We start from the raw sequence: 17,731 nt of genomic DNA, 5'->3' as shown, positions 1-17,731 counted from the left end.
GTATCATTTTCCTAAGCTCTTTGAACATTTTTGTGACAGTTACTTGGTATTCTTTATCAGATAATCCACATAATTCCTTTTCTTTTTCTTTTCTTTTCTTTTTTTCTTTCTTTCTTTTTTTTTTTTTTTTTTTTTTTTTTAGTGTCACTTTCTGGAGATTTTTTTTTCCTTTGATTGGGCCATATTTCTTTGTTTTTTTTTTTTTTTAATGTGCCTTATAACTTTGCTTTGGGATCACACATTTTTAAAAATAGCCACATTTTGCAGCCTTTATAGATTAGCTTCATGTAGAGAAAGATTTTGACCAATCAGCCTGGTTAAATATTCTGAAGTCTACTCAAACCTTTTCTGTAGAGGTTTATTCTTTGCACTTGTATGTGTAAATTTTCAATTAGAGGGACTTTTATCTTTTTTCAGGAGCTCATAATCTCTTGCTTCTTTTGGTATCTGTATGCAGTACTGCTGGTTCTCTGGAGCTGGCATAACCACTCAGATCTCTTTCGTTCCTTGTGGCCCATGCTTGTAGAGTATGTTGGTTCCATCAGTACTCCATGTCAGGCATGACAAAGACCAGTCATGTGGGTACTTCACCAAAAGTCTGGAACACTGACTGGATGCATGTTCCACTCCTCTCTTCTGTCTTCCAAAGGAGTGGCTACCAAGCTATTTTGGATTCTGTTTCCTGTACCACAAGTAACATCAGCACAAGAAGCCCAAAAAGCAGAAGCAAGCAATTCCTCCCAAGTGTGCCAAGGAAGATTATGGTGAATGCCATGAATTTTCCCACAGAGTTTGACATGACTAGTTTCATACTCATTTGGTTTACAGGAGCCCTTTTCCTTACTTCTGGATTTCTCACAAATAAAACTGGTCAATGGTGTGTTGTTTAGACAGTGTCTCCTGTGGGACAAAGATGGTCTGGGGCTTCCTATTTCATCATCTTATTGACATCACTCCCTTGACACTTTCTCTGTTTCTTAAAATGAAATCCTAAATATTGTTTTTTGGGACTGTGACAACATTCGATATTTCCAGTTACCATTTTATTTCTAAACTGTTTTTTCCCTGTGAAAATAAGCAGCCAACTGTACTAGCAATCTGTTTGTTGGTAATCATTCAATATGATCTGGAGCAATATGATACGCTGGAAACAGGAATCCTACATTACTTTAGCATCAAGTTTTCCTTCAAATATCAAAAGTCTAATTAAAGAACTCTCAAAACTTTATTAACAGTATTTATACTTAGTTCAGATTTTGATTCCAATGTATTTAAATGATTGCACAATTCCAGTTTTCTTCTCTACAAAACTCTTGAGACTGCATTAATTACTATGGCAACTAGTATGAATACCACACTAGGTTGTTTTACTAAACAATGATTCTCTATTTAAGCATAAAAATAAAGTGCAGCCAACATGATGTCATCTAAGTTACCTCTACAGGTTTATACTGATACTGATTTTCTCTGAGGCATCTAAACAGGAATTTGGGGAATGTTTTGAGATGAAAGATTAGTTTTGAAATTTATCCACTGTTTAAACATTTTCTGCTAGAAAAAAATGACCTCATAATTTGATGGTGGTGAGAAAGGAGTACTTTCGATTTAAATATGGACAATAAAGAAAGCCTCTATAATCGGATTTGGGTCAAATTATTAATCCAGTGGATAACAACAAGCTCTAATTTCCCCTCTGTATCATAAGAGTGGTCTCTATGTGAAGTGATCAGATGGAGTGCGCACTAAATTTGCTGAACATTGCTATGGAAAGAGGTGAATGTCCAAAATATAACATAGTTACTTTAGAAGAAACTACAACTTTGCAGAATAATCATAATTCAGCAAATAGACACATTCTTTACTATTTTTTTCCTCCCATAGCACTTTGAGCACAGAAAACATGGTTCAGTGTAGTCTCTCATGCATTTATTTATATCCTACAAATTTAGGAACTACTGACTACACTGCAAGGTCTTTAAATAGGACACTAATTTTTTTTTTAACTTTTTATTTTTTATAAACATATATTTTTATCCCCAGGGGTACATGTCCAATGTTTCTTTTAAAAATTAGTGTCCTCAATGGACACTAATTTTTAAAAGAAACATTGGACATTTTGACCTTTCTTACACTGTTAAACCAGTTACATTCGCTGAACTGAAAGAACACAAGCTTTCTCAGCAGCTTAGACTAAATGTATTCTTAAAGTCTTTGAGAATTAAAGAATTCTTAAAGTCTTTACTGTTCCCAGACGTTTTGTGTAATAGAGGGAAAATTTTAAATATCAGAGAAAATAAAAGCTCACAACCAGAAAAGAAATGACTTCAACTTGTTACGGGTCATCTAGAGAAGGCTTAAACATGCAAAGCTGTCAGCTATGCAGATGGTTAAACAATGATCAGGCTCCCCCAAGATATTTAAGAAGAAAAATCTCTAATAATATGACAAACCATGCCATGAGTGACCTACAACATATCCATAAAGTGTTTATTGCTAATTTATTCACATTCAACTCTTATTTAATACTAAGAATTTTAGAAAACATTTAAATATTTAAGCATGAGTGAAAGGTCTATAGAGAGTCTAGTTTGATATTAGCAGCTACATATATGTGTATACACACACATATACAAATAGGGATATACCCATTTCATTTCTAAAATATTGAAATATATATATGCATTAATATATAGAAAGTTAGAATCATACATATATTCATATATAGAAAGCTAGAAGTATGTATTGTATATATATATATGTACATATATACACAAAAGTATATATGCATATGTGTGTACACACACACACCCACACACACATATATACATATTTCTACCTGCATAGAAATAGGAGATATGTTAGAAACTGCAGTAGACAAGTCATTAGTTAGATGTAATGAAATAAGGATGGTGAACCACCACAGATTAGTGAAATCTGTTCTATAAAATATCAATAAAGAAATTATACTATGTTATTGCTAAACACAAGCAATAAATGAAACAAAACATAACTTTAATGAAATAACATTTAATATATCTCCATAAGAAAGTTGTTATAAAAGCTTAAATATTTTCATTTGAAAATATAGTTTAATCAAAGTTTTTTTTTTTTTTTAAGATTTTATTTATTTACTTGAGAGGGAGAAAGAGAGAGAGAGAGAGAGCATGGGCAGGAGAAAGGGCAGAAAGAGAAACAGACTCTCTGCTGAGCAGGGAGTCAGATGTGATACAGGAAATCTGGGATCAGGACCTGAGTTGAAAACAGAGGCTTAACTGACAGCCATCCAGACACTCCTCAATCCAAGTTTTCATATGTAAATATAAGTAGATGTATTTAAGTCACAGAAGAAGATGAAAAAGTTTATAGCCTTTTAAAGATAATTTAGGGTCCCTGGGCGGCTCAGTCAGTTAAGAAACTGACTCTTAGTTTTGGCTGAGTTCATGATCTCAGTGTTGTGAGATTCTGCACTGGGCATGGAGCCTGCTTAAGATTCTCTCTCTCCCTCTCATTCTGTCCCTTCTGGCACCTCTTTCTCCCTCTATAAATAAATAAATAAATAAATAAAACTTAAAAATAGTAGAATAAAAATATAATGTAGATTACTGTACATCTCTGGTTATTGTGATTATTTGTGGTATGCCATATATATATATATATATATGAGTCATGTCATATGGTAATAAATCATATATATTTTTGTATATGAAGATTTATATATGTATATGAAAGAAAAATTTCAAACTAGTCCTTCATATATTTCTTACTCAAGTAAGAAATATATGCATTCATACTATTTATATGTTATATACTATTTATATATTATATATATTACATATAATATTGTATATATATATTTATATATTATACATCATTTATACAATCTATATATTATATATAATATTATATATATATTATATATCATTTATACAATCTATAAGTTCTATAAAAGTCTATAATGCTAGGTAACAACAGTATAGTTTCATGAATTATCAGACTCTGTCTTCTGAGAACACAATAATTAACTTCATTAAATGAGAAGAATGGTTTTATTTTGACAATGTTCTAGAATCCTTTTCTTCCAAAGTCAAAATAATTAAAGTAGAGCACTTATTCAGACAATATACCCCATCCCTCATCCTTCCAGAGAAAACCAGAGGGAATAAACAGATTGCAGTCTGGGGATTTAGCATAGGCATGGAATACTTCTAATCTGCAAGTAATAATTGTGTTTCAGGGATTGACTGGTCAATGGCAGGTCTATTTATAAAGCCATTTTCTATCCCCAAACCTACATTTCTATCAGAACCTAATACATCTAGGTCCTTTAAAACTATTTTCTACTCAGACTCATCTAATTCACGATGTGTCCTCCTTTATTGAGAGAACATATTATCAAAATGTGAAAGTCTAAAAATAGTGGTTTATAATTGAAAACCTAATTCTTTCTTAATTATAGGTACGCTACAGTGGCACTATAATTAGAGATGATCAGTGCTCCAAAATGAGTCAGACTTTATCAGTCACTCTGTACAAGGATTTACATGAGTTTCATAGCAGAAAACCCTGGAAAATGAAGATGCAGGATCTTTTTATTCCTACCTCTTGATGGTACAAGATTGCCCTTCATTTATTGTCTCTCTCTAATAGAACATTATAAATACTTCATTCATATTTGTTTTACCCATTATCTTTGATTTTAAGTTAGAAAATTTACAGCTGAAATTGGAATTCTGAAGCTAATGCACACTTACTGACTTTACTAAATCAATATTATTATAACACAGTTTATTAAATTATTTAACTGAAATCTGAAAATACTTTAGATTTAAGTTGGGTAAGTCATAGCATCTTAGGACAAAACAGATAGGTCACTATAAAGGATGAAATATTTATCTTATAATTTTAAATAATGTGCTTTCATCCCAACAAAAAGATATGCTTTTAGGAAACATTTGTTATGTTCAGACAAAAGACAACAAGTTATTTTTCATTCTTTAGCTAGTTACATATCTTTAAAATTTAGAAAATGACCTGGCTTCTTAAATCAATTTCTCCAATGACCAAATCCAAAGCTCTTACTGTGTTAAAAACAACAGCAACAACAACAACAATAACAAAAACTGGCTTTATAAACTCTTGGACAATAGAAAAATTTTAATAATATAAATAATAAAATCCCTAGTCAAAAGCAGTGTAATAAGAAAAAGTCTTCAATGAAGCCAAATTAAGCTGTATTAGAAAACATAAGATCACTGTCAGAACTTTAAATATTAGCAAATGGTAAGAATGGCAAATATTTTTCTTCCTCTCGTAATTAGCTTTCTTAGGTCTGCAAGTAAGCACAACAGATGGCCATGGAAGAATGCATACAATACATGTCTTCAGTCTAACTTCAGCCCATTCCATCTATATTCCCTTTCCTGACAGACTGGGCACCATGATAATCAATCTGGCAGCTTTCGCTCTGTCCTAAATCCACCTTACAGGAGCCCCAGGCATGCCTAGAGCTAAATGACAGTTGAGAGAGGATGACCCAAGATGGGTGGTGAATGCTAAGTTTAGGAATAGCAGCAAGAAGAATTTCCCATGTAACATTTTCCACCAGAAGTTTAGAAATTCACCAGACTACAGCTATTAAGACAAACTGTAATATACCTGAGGATTTGAGGGAAAGAATGTTAGTGAAAACCAATATTTTGCTTTTATAATGTCTGTGAGATAGCTTCAACATTATCTAATACATTAAGAGAAATTCTATTTTTGGAAGGGGAAACCCTTAGTCAATCTCCATACTCTATTGCAGTAAACTTTATGTGAAAAGGTAGGCATGATGAGTACAGCTGGAAAGTCACAGTATCCCCAAAATATTTTTGGGAGTCCAAAGCAAAAATAAGATTGTCCTCACTATTATCATCATGGCATCTAATTATCACACATTAATACGGTTAGCAAAATTATTCAAAATTACTCATGATTTAGCAGCACCCTTTTTATTGAACCCACCTTTTAGAAACAAACCTTTTTTTTTTAATTAATTTTTTAGTTTTTATAAACATATATTTTTATCCCCAGGGGTACAGGTCTGTGAATCACCAGGTTTACACACTTCACAGCACTCACCCAAGCACATACCCTCCCCAATGTCCATAATCCCACCCCCTTCTCCCAACCCCCTCCCCCCAGCAACCCTCAGTTTGTTTTGTGAGATTAAGAGTCACTTATGGTTTGTCTCCCTCCCAATCCCATCTTGTTTCATTGATTCTTCTCCTACCCACTTAAGCCCCCATCTTGCCATTTGCGAAACATGGATGGAACTAGAGCGTATCATGCTTAGTGAAATAAGTCAAGTAGAAACAAACCTTTTGTATACATAATTTCTCAAATTATAACCAGGTCATACATGTCAATGGAAAAATTAACATGACAAACTCCTCTCACTCTGGTGATGCGTGCTGTTGATGTAGTGATGTTAGCTTCTCTTTCCTGAGAATCAATATTAATAAATAGTGTGGCTGTTAAGTACTTTTGAGGCCACAATCTTCTTTCTCTAGATATGGAGAAGCTAACTACAGTGTTGCATGCACTGAGACCTAACCAAAGTTGATTCATCAAGAGTTCCTTTTGAAGGTATGTGGAAAGGAAGTGGGAAGCCCTGCCCGAGTTTCTACCATTATAATTCTCCAATGCCACACAAGGATATAAACCTATAAACAAGGATATAACCTACACTGAGCATGGGCACAGCAAAATAAACCCAGAGACCTTTATTAGCAGGTGAAAACAGGATATTGAAAGAACCCTAGAGGTTTAGGTGAAAACCTCAGCACACTTACCAGCTGCCTAAATTTGGCCAAGTCCACAAAATTATCTGAGCTTTAGCTTAATAATACATGGTATGCAAATAAAAATCATTGTTTTGATTATCAAGCAGATGTATTGTGAGATTCAAAAAGCTAATGGGATAAAGAAGATGTGGTATATACACATCATGGAATACTATTCAGCCATGAGAATGAGATCACGCCATTTCTAACAACACAGATAGGGAGGGAATAATGCCAAGTGGAATAAGGCAGACAGAGAAAGACAAATACCATATGAATTCACTTAGAGGTGGAATTTCAGAAACAAAACTAACAAACAAAAAAACCCTAACTCTTAAATACAGAGAACAATCTGGTGGTTGTGGGGGTGGGGCAGAGATGGGTAAAGTAGATAAAGGGGATTAAGAGTCCACTTAATGTACTGAATAATGTGTAGAATTGTTGAATCATTATATTGTACACCTGAAACTCATAAAACTGAGTTATGAGCACTGAGTAATATATAGAATTGTTGAATCACTTTGTTGTACCCCTGAAACTAATATAGTACTGTATGTTCATTATATTTTAATAAATAAATAAGCAAAGAGATAATGCATATGAAACTGCTTGGGAAAACTATGATAATAAAAGGTATCAGTTTACCTAATTACTCACTATCACTTCCCTATTACTCTAGGAAGGGTAAGCTCCACAGTATTATATTGGCAAATGGCACACCACAAATTATGCTGGCAAGGGTCCATACGTATACATGAACATACTGCATACTGGAATCATGGTCTTCATGGAGTTAGTGTACCGAAACACAAGAGTAACAGCATTCTTTTCCCAGAGTCATCTAGTCTTTTCATCTTGTCTACTGGGGAACTTGTGTGTACCAATCATGAAATCTTGACATATTGATAATTACATATATGTTTCTATGACTGAGTTAAGGAACATGGCAAAGCTCTGGAAATGTGTATGTACAGCTGTGGAGAGTACCTGGAACCACTGCGGTGCAAACAAGATAATGACAGTAACTCTCAATATATGTATACTAATCTGTAAGATAATATCTGGAAACAAGATTGTTTTAATCAACATTAAGTAACACTAAGGAAACCATGATATAGCAGGTACCTTATTTCATTTACTTCAAAAGGAAGAATATGAATAAAGTATATAGATAAAATAAATGCAAGTCCTACTGGAATACGAGTAATAAAAACTGCTTCAAAATACACTTCTAATTGAGAACCATGCAATATTCTAATTTATTTTTTTTAATTCATAATTTAATAATTTATTTATAATGGACTCATTTGTAATTAAAAAACACAGTAAGTCAGTTTGTGTATTACAACCTATTTACATGAATCTTAAAGTAGCACAGTGTTTTAGTTTTATCATAACACTGGATCTATTAAAATAAATTAGAATAAAGTATTCATAACCTACTTAATTCTAATTTATTTTAATAGATCCAGTGTTATGATAAAACTAAAACACTGTGCTACTTTAAGAGTATTTATATACATATTATATATATGCTCATAGATGAAAGCAATTTGTCATTAGTAGCAAATCTGTATTATAACATTCATATATAGAACTGCATTAAAGTCAAAGCAGTTGCTGATAGATCAACCACACTTCTGTGCTTAAATTGCAGTGCTTAAAGAAAGCGTCAAGATCCTGTACTCCCAGGGCATGTGGGTGGCTCAGTCATTAAGCATCTGCCTTCAGCTTGTGTCATGATCCCAGGATCCTGGGATCAAGCCCCACATTGGGCTCTCTGCCCGTTGGGAAGCCTGCTTCTCTCTCTCCCACTCCCCCTGCTTGTGTTCCCTCTCTGGCTGTCTCTCTCTATCAAATAAATAAATAAAATCTTAAAAAAAAAAAAAAGATCCTGCCCTCCCTACATGTAGCCAGGTTATTATCTATTATCAGCTGTGGTTCGCCCCTACACACATATACATGCGCACGCACGTGCACACACACACACACACGCACACACTTGTTCTCTTATTTCACTCAACTGAAGTTAGTTGGAAAAGATACCAGAGGCAATGTAGATAAAATGGTTTTCAAATTATACTCTACTACTTCAGCTGATGCTAATCTTAATTCTGGAACGACCTAGATCTCACTCAAGCAAATTCATATGCATTCAAAGATTTTGTTAGATCATCAGAAACTATCATATGTTATATACATTGGCTTAAAACCTAAATTTATCAGCTGTATTAAACATTTTAATAGAACAACTTCTTATAGAGAGAAAATAGTAATGAAAGAAAATTGTATGGCCATGAGATTATTGGACTTGTCCTATATATAAATACCATATGGTCACAATTTTTTTGAAAAATAGAATATATTTAATAGACATGTTATAATTATGATATCCATTTAGAACTTTGTTAGTTTTTTCTTGGAGAGTTTGAAAAAATATAGAATTTTCACACATTTCTATAATCTATCTAATTAACATAACAGAATTAACATAACTGATTTGAAAGTGAGTTTTCAACTGTAAACTATGTAAAATATATGATAGCTATCTTATTTGAAATTAAAAAATTCTGCTTCAAAAATAATAACAATCTAAACTTATTTATAGTTTGCTTCAATTTTGTTCCAAAAGAACAACCTTTATAAAACTATAATTCTGCTATAATGTTGTGTGCTTCTCCTAAGGAGATAGGTATGACAAAATAGAGATGGAGCTAAGGATAAGGATGGGGAAGGGAGGGGTATAGAGACAAGGTCAAGAACAGAGAGAGACAGAGAGGGGATTACTATCACATAATATCTTCATAGAGCACAGGAAGGAGGGAGCGAGGACAAAATGGAAAATGGTTAAATTTGAAGATCAAAATCAAAAGTTAAGAAAGCAGGATCTCTTACCCTGAAAAACTCTTTGGTGGATCCAGAGTCTAATGTTCCATAAGCAATTTCTGTTTGCTTAGAAAGATCCTCAGCACTTTCGATGGGAGATACCATCCTCTCTACAGTCAGGAAGGCAGCTAAGTTAGCCGTGTAGGAGGAGATTATGATCAGGGTAAAGAACCACCACACACCTCCAACAATGCGCCCAGAGAGGGATCTAATAACAAGTATGAAATGGATTTGTAAAGTGAAATGAATGACCTAGTAAAAAAAAATCCAAGTTAGCAATATTATGCAAATATTGACTTATATGGGACTATTTAATTTGATACTTTTTAATATATCTGCTAGTTAATAAAACTGGAAATTATTAAGCATTCTGGGTAAGCAGTCTAGATTAGCTAGATGTAATGAGCTACCCAGAGGTCAAAACTTCAGATTCCTCAGGTTCTTTCAAAGTTATAATGCCCAAATTGTCTATAGTATGAAATTTCACAAAGAAGCAATTTTAAGAAATATGCAAATAATCCAGCCAATGCCCATCCTACTATCCATTCATGACATAAGTAAACACGTAAAAGAGAATTTAACATCACTTGTAAAACTCACAATAATGTTGACAAACAAAATCAAATAATAAAAATAAAAGAATGTGTACCATAGGTGAAGTTGAAACCCTCCCTTTAATTCAGCCAATGAAGTTCAAAAACCCTCTAAAAGGTCCAAAATTTCACTGGTTTTTTTGTGTGTGCAAAAACATAGGTTTTTGATATGGTGCAGAAAAGAAAATGGGGAACAATGATACAACAAACAAAGGGATGACACAAAATATAATTCTTAATGAATAAAAATCTGAGGCTTCCTGGCATGGACTGCTACCACCCTGTTCCTCTGTGCTTCCTGCTTAAGAAAAAAAGACAACTCAAGGAAAACAAAATTAGACATTTAAACATTTGTCAAGATACAAATTCCTGATTTGTAATATAATAATAATAATAATATTTCTTTGACCATAAATTCATATGTAAAATACTTTTGAAAGCTTAATAGATCCCTAATAACTTACTTTAAACCCTAGGGAGATAAATATAGATATGTAGATGTGGAAATTGATACATAACATATTATTCTGAAATATTTGGTGGGATTCTACATATAAAGGGATTTTAAAAAAGTAAAGGGGTTTAAATAATCTTAACAATCCAACACAATAACATTTTAGGTTAATAACTTTGCTATATCTAACAATTAAATTTGCTATAGTGAGAAGGTAATATTTCTAAAAATCTAAATTACAAACGTTTGGTAATTTATGGCCTAAAACAGACCTCCTGACATTTAACAGTAAGGAATATACCTTTGTAGAATAAACTATTCTAGCAGTCAAAAAAAAGTGGGGAGCTTATTTAAAAATAAAGAATTTTAAGAGTATCTATTGGCTAAAAGAGAAAGAGAGAGTGACAAGTGATGAAAAAATATAACTAAGAGCCTTTATCACAGACTCTGAGAAATGCAAAGAATTAAATAAATATGACAGAATGGAAAAAAATGAACTACTCTCTCATGGATAGGGTATTAAATACATTTTAAATTTAAGAAACCTCTTGCGTAGACGCAGCCACTCTCAAAATGTTCGCTATTCCATAACAATGGAAAGCATAATTAAAAGGTATGTATTCCATATTTAAGAGGGCAGCTCAAATCCCTTAAAACAAAACTGTCTTCTTAGTAATTGCTTTGACACTATAAACTGCATGGTAATTGACAATGCAGAATCGTTCTTATAACTAATTCTGTTCCATTTATAAAAACAAGTTAAAGATATGTTATTCTCTATTCCAGTGCTTAGGTCAGATTTAATGAGTTTAAATATGCCAATTTACTTGAGTTTGACAGGTTATCTCAATAAATTTATTGAATTTATACTTCATTCAAAACAAAATTCTTGAGCAATTTATTATTCATTTGTAATTGTTTTCAAAGGATCAGTTAATGTTTCTGAGAGTTTCTAAGACATTTTATGCAGGGGGCAATTCAATTTATGTCTTATAGTGACAGACAAAAATGGTTTCTCTAATTAAAAACAAACCTTTACTTCTTTGAATCTGGATTAAAAGAGCAAATAAATGGATATGCTACCAATTCCTTCTTTTTTATTCTACGATTTCTTTTAAATCTATATTTTAAATAGCTGTTTTAAGAATGACATTTTTATTCATTGGAATCCTTTTGGGATATTAGGGGGAAAAAAACAGAGGCAAGCAAGAAAATAAAAGTCAACTTTATAGCATTTTATGCTCACAATTTCTGTGGTTCCAGGCTTCAGAAAACTACAGTAAACTTATTCTAAACTTATTTTCAGGAAAAAGACCAATTCAGGTTAATGAATAATTTCTGATTAAAATTTAAATGTTCTAGTAATATTAATAACATATTTCCATACCATGTTTTACTTGAAAAGAGGTGATAAATATCTTTCAAAATATTTAGAGTATCTCAAAGTGATCAGTGCATTTCATGAATCATCATCATCATCATTATTATTATCATGATCATCATCATCATCGTCATTATTATTAGATACTATGCTTCTCTATTCTTCTTTCCTAAGCTGGAGTAACCATCATTGCATTGTAAAAAAAAGATAGTTTGGTTTGTTTTAATAATCATTAAATTTGCCAGTATTATGCAGTATTTTCAATATTTAAATGCACATATAATATAGAATGAAAGATATGTACATTTAAAATTTTTTAGCAAAGCAAATTTTGCTCATATATATATATATATATTCTGTAGCAAAAAAATAAATCAGTTGATAACAAGGAAAAATATACTATCTAAAATCTATTTAGTGTACCAGGAAATAAAAATTATTCCATGTGAAATTGTAGTAAGTCATGTAGTAAGTCATGACTCATGAATGAAATCATGAGCACAGATAAAAGGGCATATTTTACAAAACAGGCTTTTGGAAAATTAGTAGTTGTCTGTTTGTCATGGTGGACCCTAGGGTAACATAGATTTTTAAATGTGTTCTATGCTACAATTCCTGTAAATATGTTTTCTGTTCCTTGAAAAGCACTGGACACCAAAACAACTAACTTCAGAGCCAGGAGCCATGAGGAATAAGGCAAACAAATCTAAGGATCCATCTATAGGAACCCAGATCAATATATCCTACTTTATAATGAACCTCACACACTTCTCCTTACTAAATCAAAAGGCATAGCATAGTTTATGTTACCCTAGGGTAATTGTGTTTTATTTCAGGATTAAAGTTACATTATACTTCTTACCAAAGATGAATAATTTTATTATTATTTATGGACCAGAATATTCTCTGAAAGCCCCATTTGGTTAATATTTTCTCCCTCATTATTAGAAACTACTCTTTATGTCTTTAACTTAAATCATATAAATGTAGAGATAAAACTATAAATCTTACATATTTTGTAGGAGGTCATCATATTTATGTATATTATTATATATAACATTATTATATATTTCTATATTATTCTACACTGTATATATTATCATTATTATACATATATGCCATGCAAATACCATTGGCATATTTTTAATTCAGGGCAGTTCCATAAAGAAGTCACAAGGAATCTATGGAATTAAGATTGTTTAGATTCAAATAATTCATAACAATGTGTCCTACAGCAGAGAGTCATTAATAATTTCTGCATACATGATATATTTAATTTATCTCACTGGGTGGAGTATACAAAAAAAGACTACAAAAGATACAAATTTTTGAGTTTTTTTTAATTAATCAGTTATCTCCAAAGTGCTCAGAAACTAACAACGAAATAGTATTAGAAAAATCATCCCCTTTACTAGTTATTAAGATATCCCATAGAATCAAAGGAAAGTAATCAAACCTAGATTAAAATGTGTCAGTAGACCATAATTTAGGCTTCAAATGTGAAAGAATCATATGAGAAAAATCATGGTTTATTCTTCCAAAGAGCCAGATATGGCTATTCTTCCTATTCATGTCGTAACATGAAAAAAGGCAAAATGTATTTTGCGAGATACTCATTATATTTAGGTATTTTAGAGTAGTACCTAATATATCATAATGAGACTAGATGCAGAAATGTATTCCATTATCTGTGTGTATTACTATTGAATATAGCACAAGCTGCGGTGAATCAGCCACCATTATTACCCAACCATGTACTTCTAAATACTAGGAAAATATCCTGTCAGAGATCCCCATAATTCAGCAATCTAACCTTTAAAAAAACAAAGCAAAAAAAAATTATAATCTCTCTCTGATACCATCTGCATGAGCTAATAATGAGAAAATAAAAGAGATGGGATGTGTGCCAATGAAGTTTTGTAAACAAGTTGTTGCTTTTATAGTTAATAAGTGATGTTGCCCATTTTCCCATATACAGGTCTGTGGATCAACACACAGATGACTGTAAAATGAGAATATGCAGCAAAAACACGGTACCCCTCCAAGAAGGCATGGAATGATAGGAACCTTATGCATTTTATAGCCTCTCCATGGTGTGTATAATTTCACCAGGAAATACAAGATCAACATTCAAAGAACATTGCTCGAATATTTCACAGACTTATGCCGACATTAAGAGTCTGTCCTGAAGAGTCTTAAACCGCTTGGACAGGTAGTCAGCGGCTGTTTACTTCTTTATAGTGAATTCATAAACACCATGAATATCCACTTGAGACCTAAAATGCACAAAGTTGAAGCAGGTGAGTAACCAACCTTGGCGAAATATCGCATCCTTGCTGCATAAAGGCACCCAAGGAAAACCAGAGACTATTAAAAATCCCAAATTCATTAGTTGATTCACTACTTTGTGTTTCTCTTCCATCTTCAAACTCCTCAGTGTGCCACTCGTAGGGGCTAAATCTGCTGACCAGGAATAAAACTACACTGACCCCAATGTAGGCAAAAACAATGCACATCCAGATCTCATATGCTAAAGGATCAAGAAATGAAAACACTCCTGGTTTGGACTTCTGAGGCTTCTTGATCATGATAGATATCCCGAGGCTCATAAAGGGCTTTGAGAAGTCAATCACCTCTTCTCTCACAAGGGTAATAGTTAATGGAGCAATTGCAATGTCAGCTTTCTGTAAGGAAAACAAATGAAAGTAATAGTACCCAGAGTCATGGACTGAAAGGAATCATGGTTACATTAGTGGATCAAAAGGGAAGAAAAGGAAATCAGGGAAATGTCAATAATTATTTCCTTGGCAGAGTCCCAGTAAAAAATAAACAAAAAAGCAATTTGTTACCTAAATATTCCTCCTTTTTATAAATACACAGTATACCCATCTGGCTCGACTATGATAATTACATCTCTACACTGAATCTATGCCTTTGGTGCCTTTGAGCAATGTATATGGTTCATATGCTTCAAGACAAATCAAATGTCTGTCTCATTTAGTGTGCATGTGTGCTTCTGAGGTTAGCATTAATTTTCAGATGTTCACAAGGCAAAAAGATAGTATTCTTCAGTAATGTGGGAAACTAACAACTTCAGATAGAGGTACTTTGCAGGAAAGCGGGGAATTCTGTCAACAAGAGTTCAAACTGAATGACTTTATTTGGGAGAAGAGCTATACTTACCCCGTATACAAGTTCTCCAACCATCCCATTCCAAATTTTCGTGTCAGCATCCCTGGCCCCATACTTGCCATCCCCAACAATTGTCAACTTGTACTTGAACCCACAATGTTTGGCGATTTCTGCAGCCAAGTCAACACAGTAGCCCTCATAGCGCTCATTGCCTTCAAGCATTTCATGATTTTTCTTCATCATAACATATGGAGATTCCTATATGGAAAGACAGTTCTTTCATTGATTTAAAAAAAAATAGTTGTGTTAACTACTTTTACTGATTCAAGTCTTCTGGTTTAATTATTACCTGGTAGCCAGAAAAACTGTAGAATATGAATGGTGGAAAATATCAGCAGAAAAATATTGAGCATAATACCTTTGAGAAAAAAGGTCCTCAAATGCCTAACATTATATTTAATTAATATGACTTGTATCTAGCCATAACAAAGTAAGCAAGAAACTCAAAAGCACAAACTGTTGACATGCCCCCTTGTCATGTTTGTAAACTCCTAGAGTATAGATAGGAATAATGTTGCTCAACATCTGTTTTATTCAACTTTAGATCCACCACACTCTTATTCTAGGTTAGGGTCATGCTGACTTCAAGAACCAGCATTCACCCAAAACCCTGTGTGTTGCTGCCTCAAAAATAAGGTTCATGTGGAAATCATATTGATAGTCATTGCCATAGTGACGTACTGATGCTACCCTCTCAGATTTCATGTCTCACTTCATCTATAAGACAGAATATCCTAGAATAAAATTGCAAGGATGGAAAGTAGCTTCCCCCTGTAAACACAAGAAAAATGAAGTATGAAAATGATTCAACATAGCCCAAATTCTCTACTGGAAAGTGTCATCAAGCATATTTGAGAGTTCAGTGAAATAGTTCCCCTTGATGGCATGATTACCAAAAGCCCTCACATGTCAGAGCTTACACTTTTTAAGGTATTTCCAAATGACAATCAATGTTTCTATTCAAATTTCTTATTAGCTGTTTTTTTTTCAGCTGTATTTACACCTATATTTTTTCTTCTCAATATCGTTAGAATAATGAATCCCACAATTTTACTATACCACTGCTCAGCAAAATAAAATACAATTGTTTTGTCGCAAAATCATGTACTATTAGTGAAGCCCTTTTCCCCCATCTCTATTTCACCAATGGCTTGTCACGATGATCTGCATCTACCTCCATCTCTCCAGAGCCTAGATGATCAAGATTCAGTTCAATGTGATCTCATTCCCTCAGAACTGGCTGTGTCTCAATGACTGTGTTGACATTGGTGGTTAAAAAGAAGAGAAATTATCTTTAAGCAGTTCATCTTATAAGGAAAGAGACTGGCCAACATTATTAATAACGTTATTAATAAATGTGAAGATAGAAGGTACCCTGAAAGGTAAAGCACAGGAAGAAACAAAGGGAACCCTCTCCCAGACCTTCCCCAGCTGCTCACACTTGTGACGCACCAGTGTATGAATTTTCTGTCAAGCTAAATTTCAGTATTGAAGAGGATAACAAATATTTTGAATGTTTTAGCTAATACTTGTGTGGTCCCTTGGACAGAGTAAATATGTTAGGCATGATTAAAACAGTGCCAAAGAAGCATTCCATTAGTTATTATCCTAAAACACTAGCAGCAATTCTAGTTGGCAGATATTTTTCATAAGAAGAACTGCAGTAGCACTGGTAGCTAATTACCAAAATTGTAGTGACAACAACAGTCTTATTCTCAAGCCCAGAGGTATCATTTCCAGAAGGGAGCTCGGTAAGGGTAACAACCATTTTGTCCACTTCACTCCAGTATCCGATCTGAAAAAGGTTACAGAAGATAGGCACATGGATAAATGATCTTTCCATTAGCCACACATTGAATTATTTCAAACTCATGTATGAATCAAAACTTATATCTACATTAACAAAGCTGTGTCTTTTATTTTTGTGACTCTAATACAAATAGAGATTATAAAAACAATGAAACAAAAGCAATTCTTAAAAATGGCTTGTCTTTTCACGTTCACTTCTCATACTTTCCAGGGTAATTTGTTTTGGAGTAATCATACGGAAATAGAAATAAAATCCAAGCAATGGACTTTTATCCAAAACAGTTAAGAGAAAGGTACTGAATTAAAATATTAATGCATATTTGCACCAGCTATGTTTTGTCTTCTAAGCCATAAACTGTCAGCGATGGTTTCTTTTTCTTCTCATTAAATCTCTTACACCTTGATCAAAAAACAAAAAAAAAATTAAAAAAATAAAAACCGTTCTTCTATTCACAGTCATTTGAAGATTACATTTCAGTATTACTTACCAGAAATGAATAGATTAGGTTTAGGGAAAAAAATTAAAAATTATCTGTCTCTGGAAATAGATAAACTCTACCTATGTGAATATCCATTTCCAGAACTCTCCGGA

The 17,731-nt window shown here is 32.9% G+C and overlaps 1 protein-coding gene across 1 annotated transcript in view; it reads right to left on the bottom strand.

Moving 5' to 3' along the window:
• Positions 1 to 9,656: 9,656 nt before the first annotated feature.
• GRIA2 (glutamate ionotropic receptor AMPA type subunit 2) overlaps positions 9,657 to 17,731 on the bottom strand; it is a 121,498-nt gene continuing 113,423 nt past the window's right edge. The window contains exons 9-12 of the mRNA XM_082727760.1: positions 17,015 to 17,125; positions 15,322 to 15,528; positions 14,452 to 14,822; positions 9,657 to 9,918 (exon numbers count right to left, since the gene is read on the bottom strand). Of these exons, the coding sequence (XP_082583886.1) occupies positions 9,672 to 9,918; positions 14,452 to 14,822; positions 15,322 to 15,528; positions 17,015 to 17,125 (936 nt within the window). The 3' untranslated portion in view covers positions 9,657 to 9,671. The remainder of the gene's footprint in view (positions 9,919 to 14,451; positions 14,823 to 15,321; positions 15,529 to 17,014; positions 17,126 to 17,731) is intronic.

Source organism: Mustela nivalis (assembly GCF_964662115.1).
Source record: "Mustela nivalis genome assembly, chromosome: 4".
Classification (NCBI taxonomy): Eukaryota; Metazoa; Chordata; class Mammalia; order Carnivora; family Mustelidae; genus Mustela; species Mustela nivalis.
This window is presented reverse-complemented; position numbering and strand designations above follow the sequence as displayed.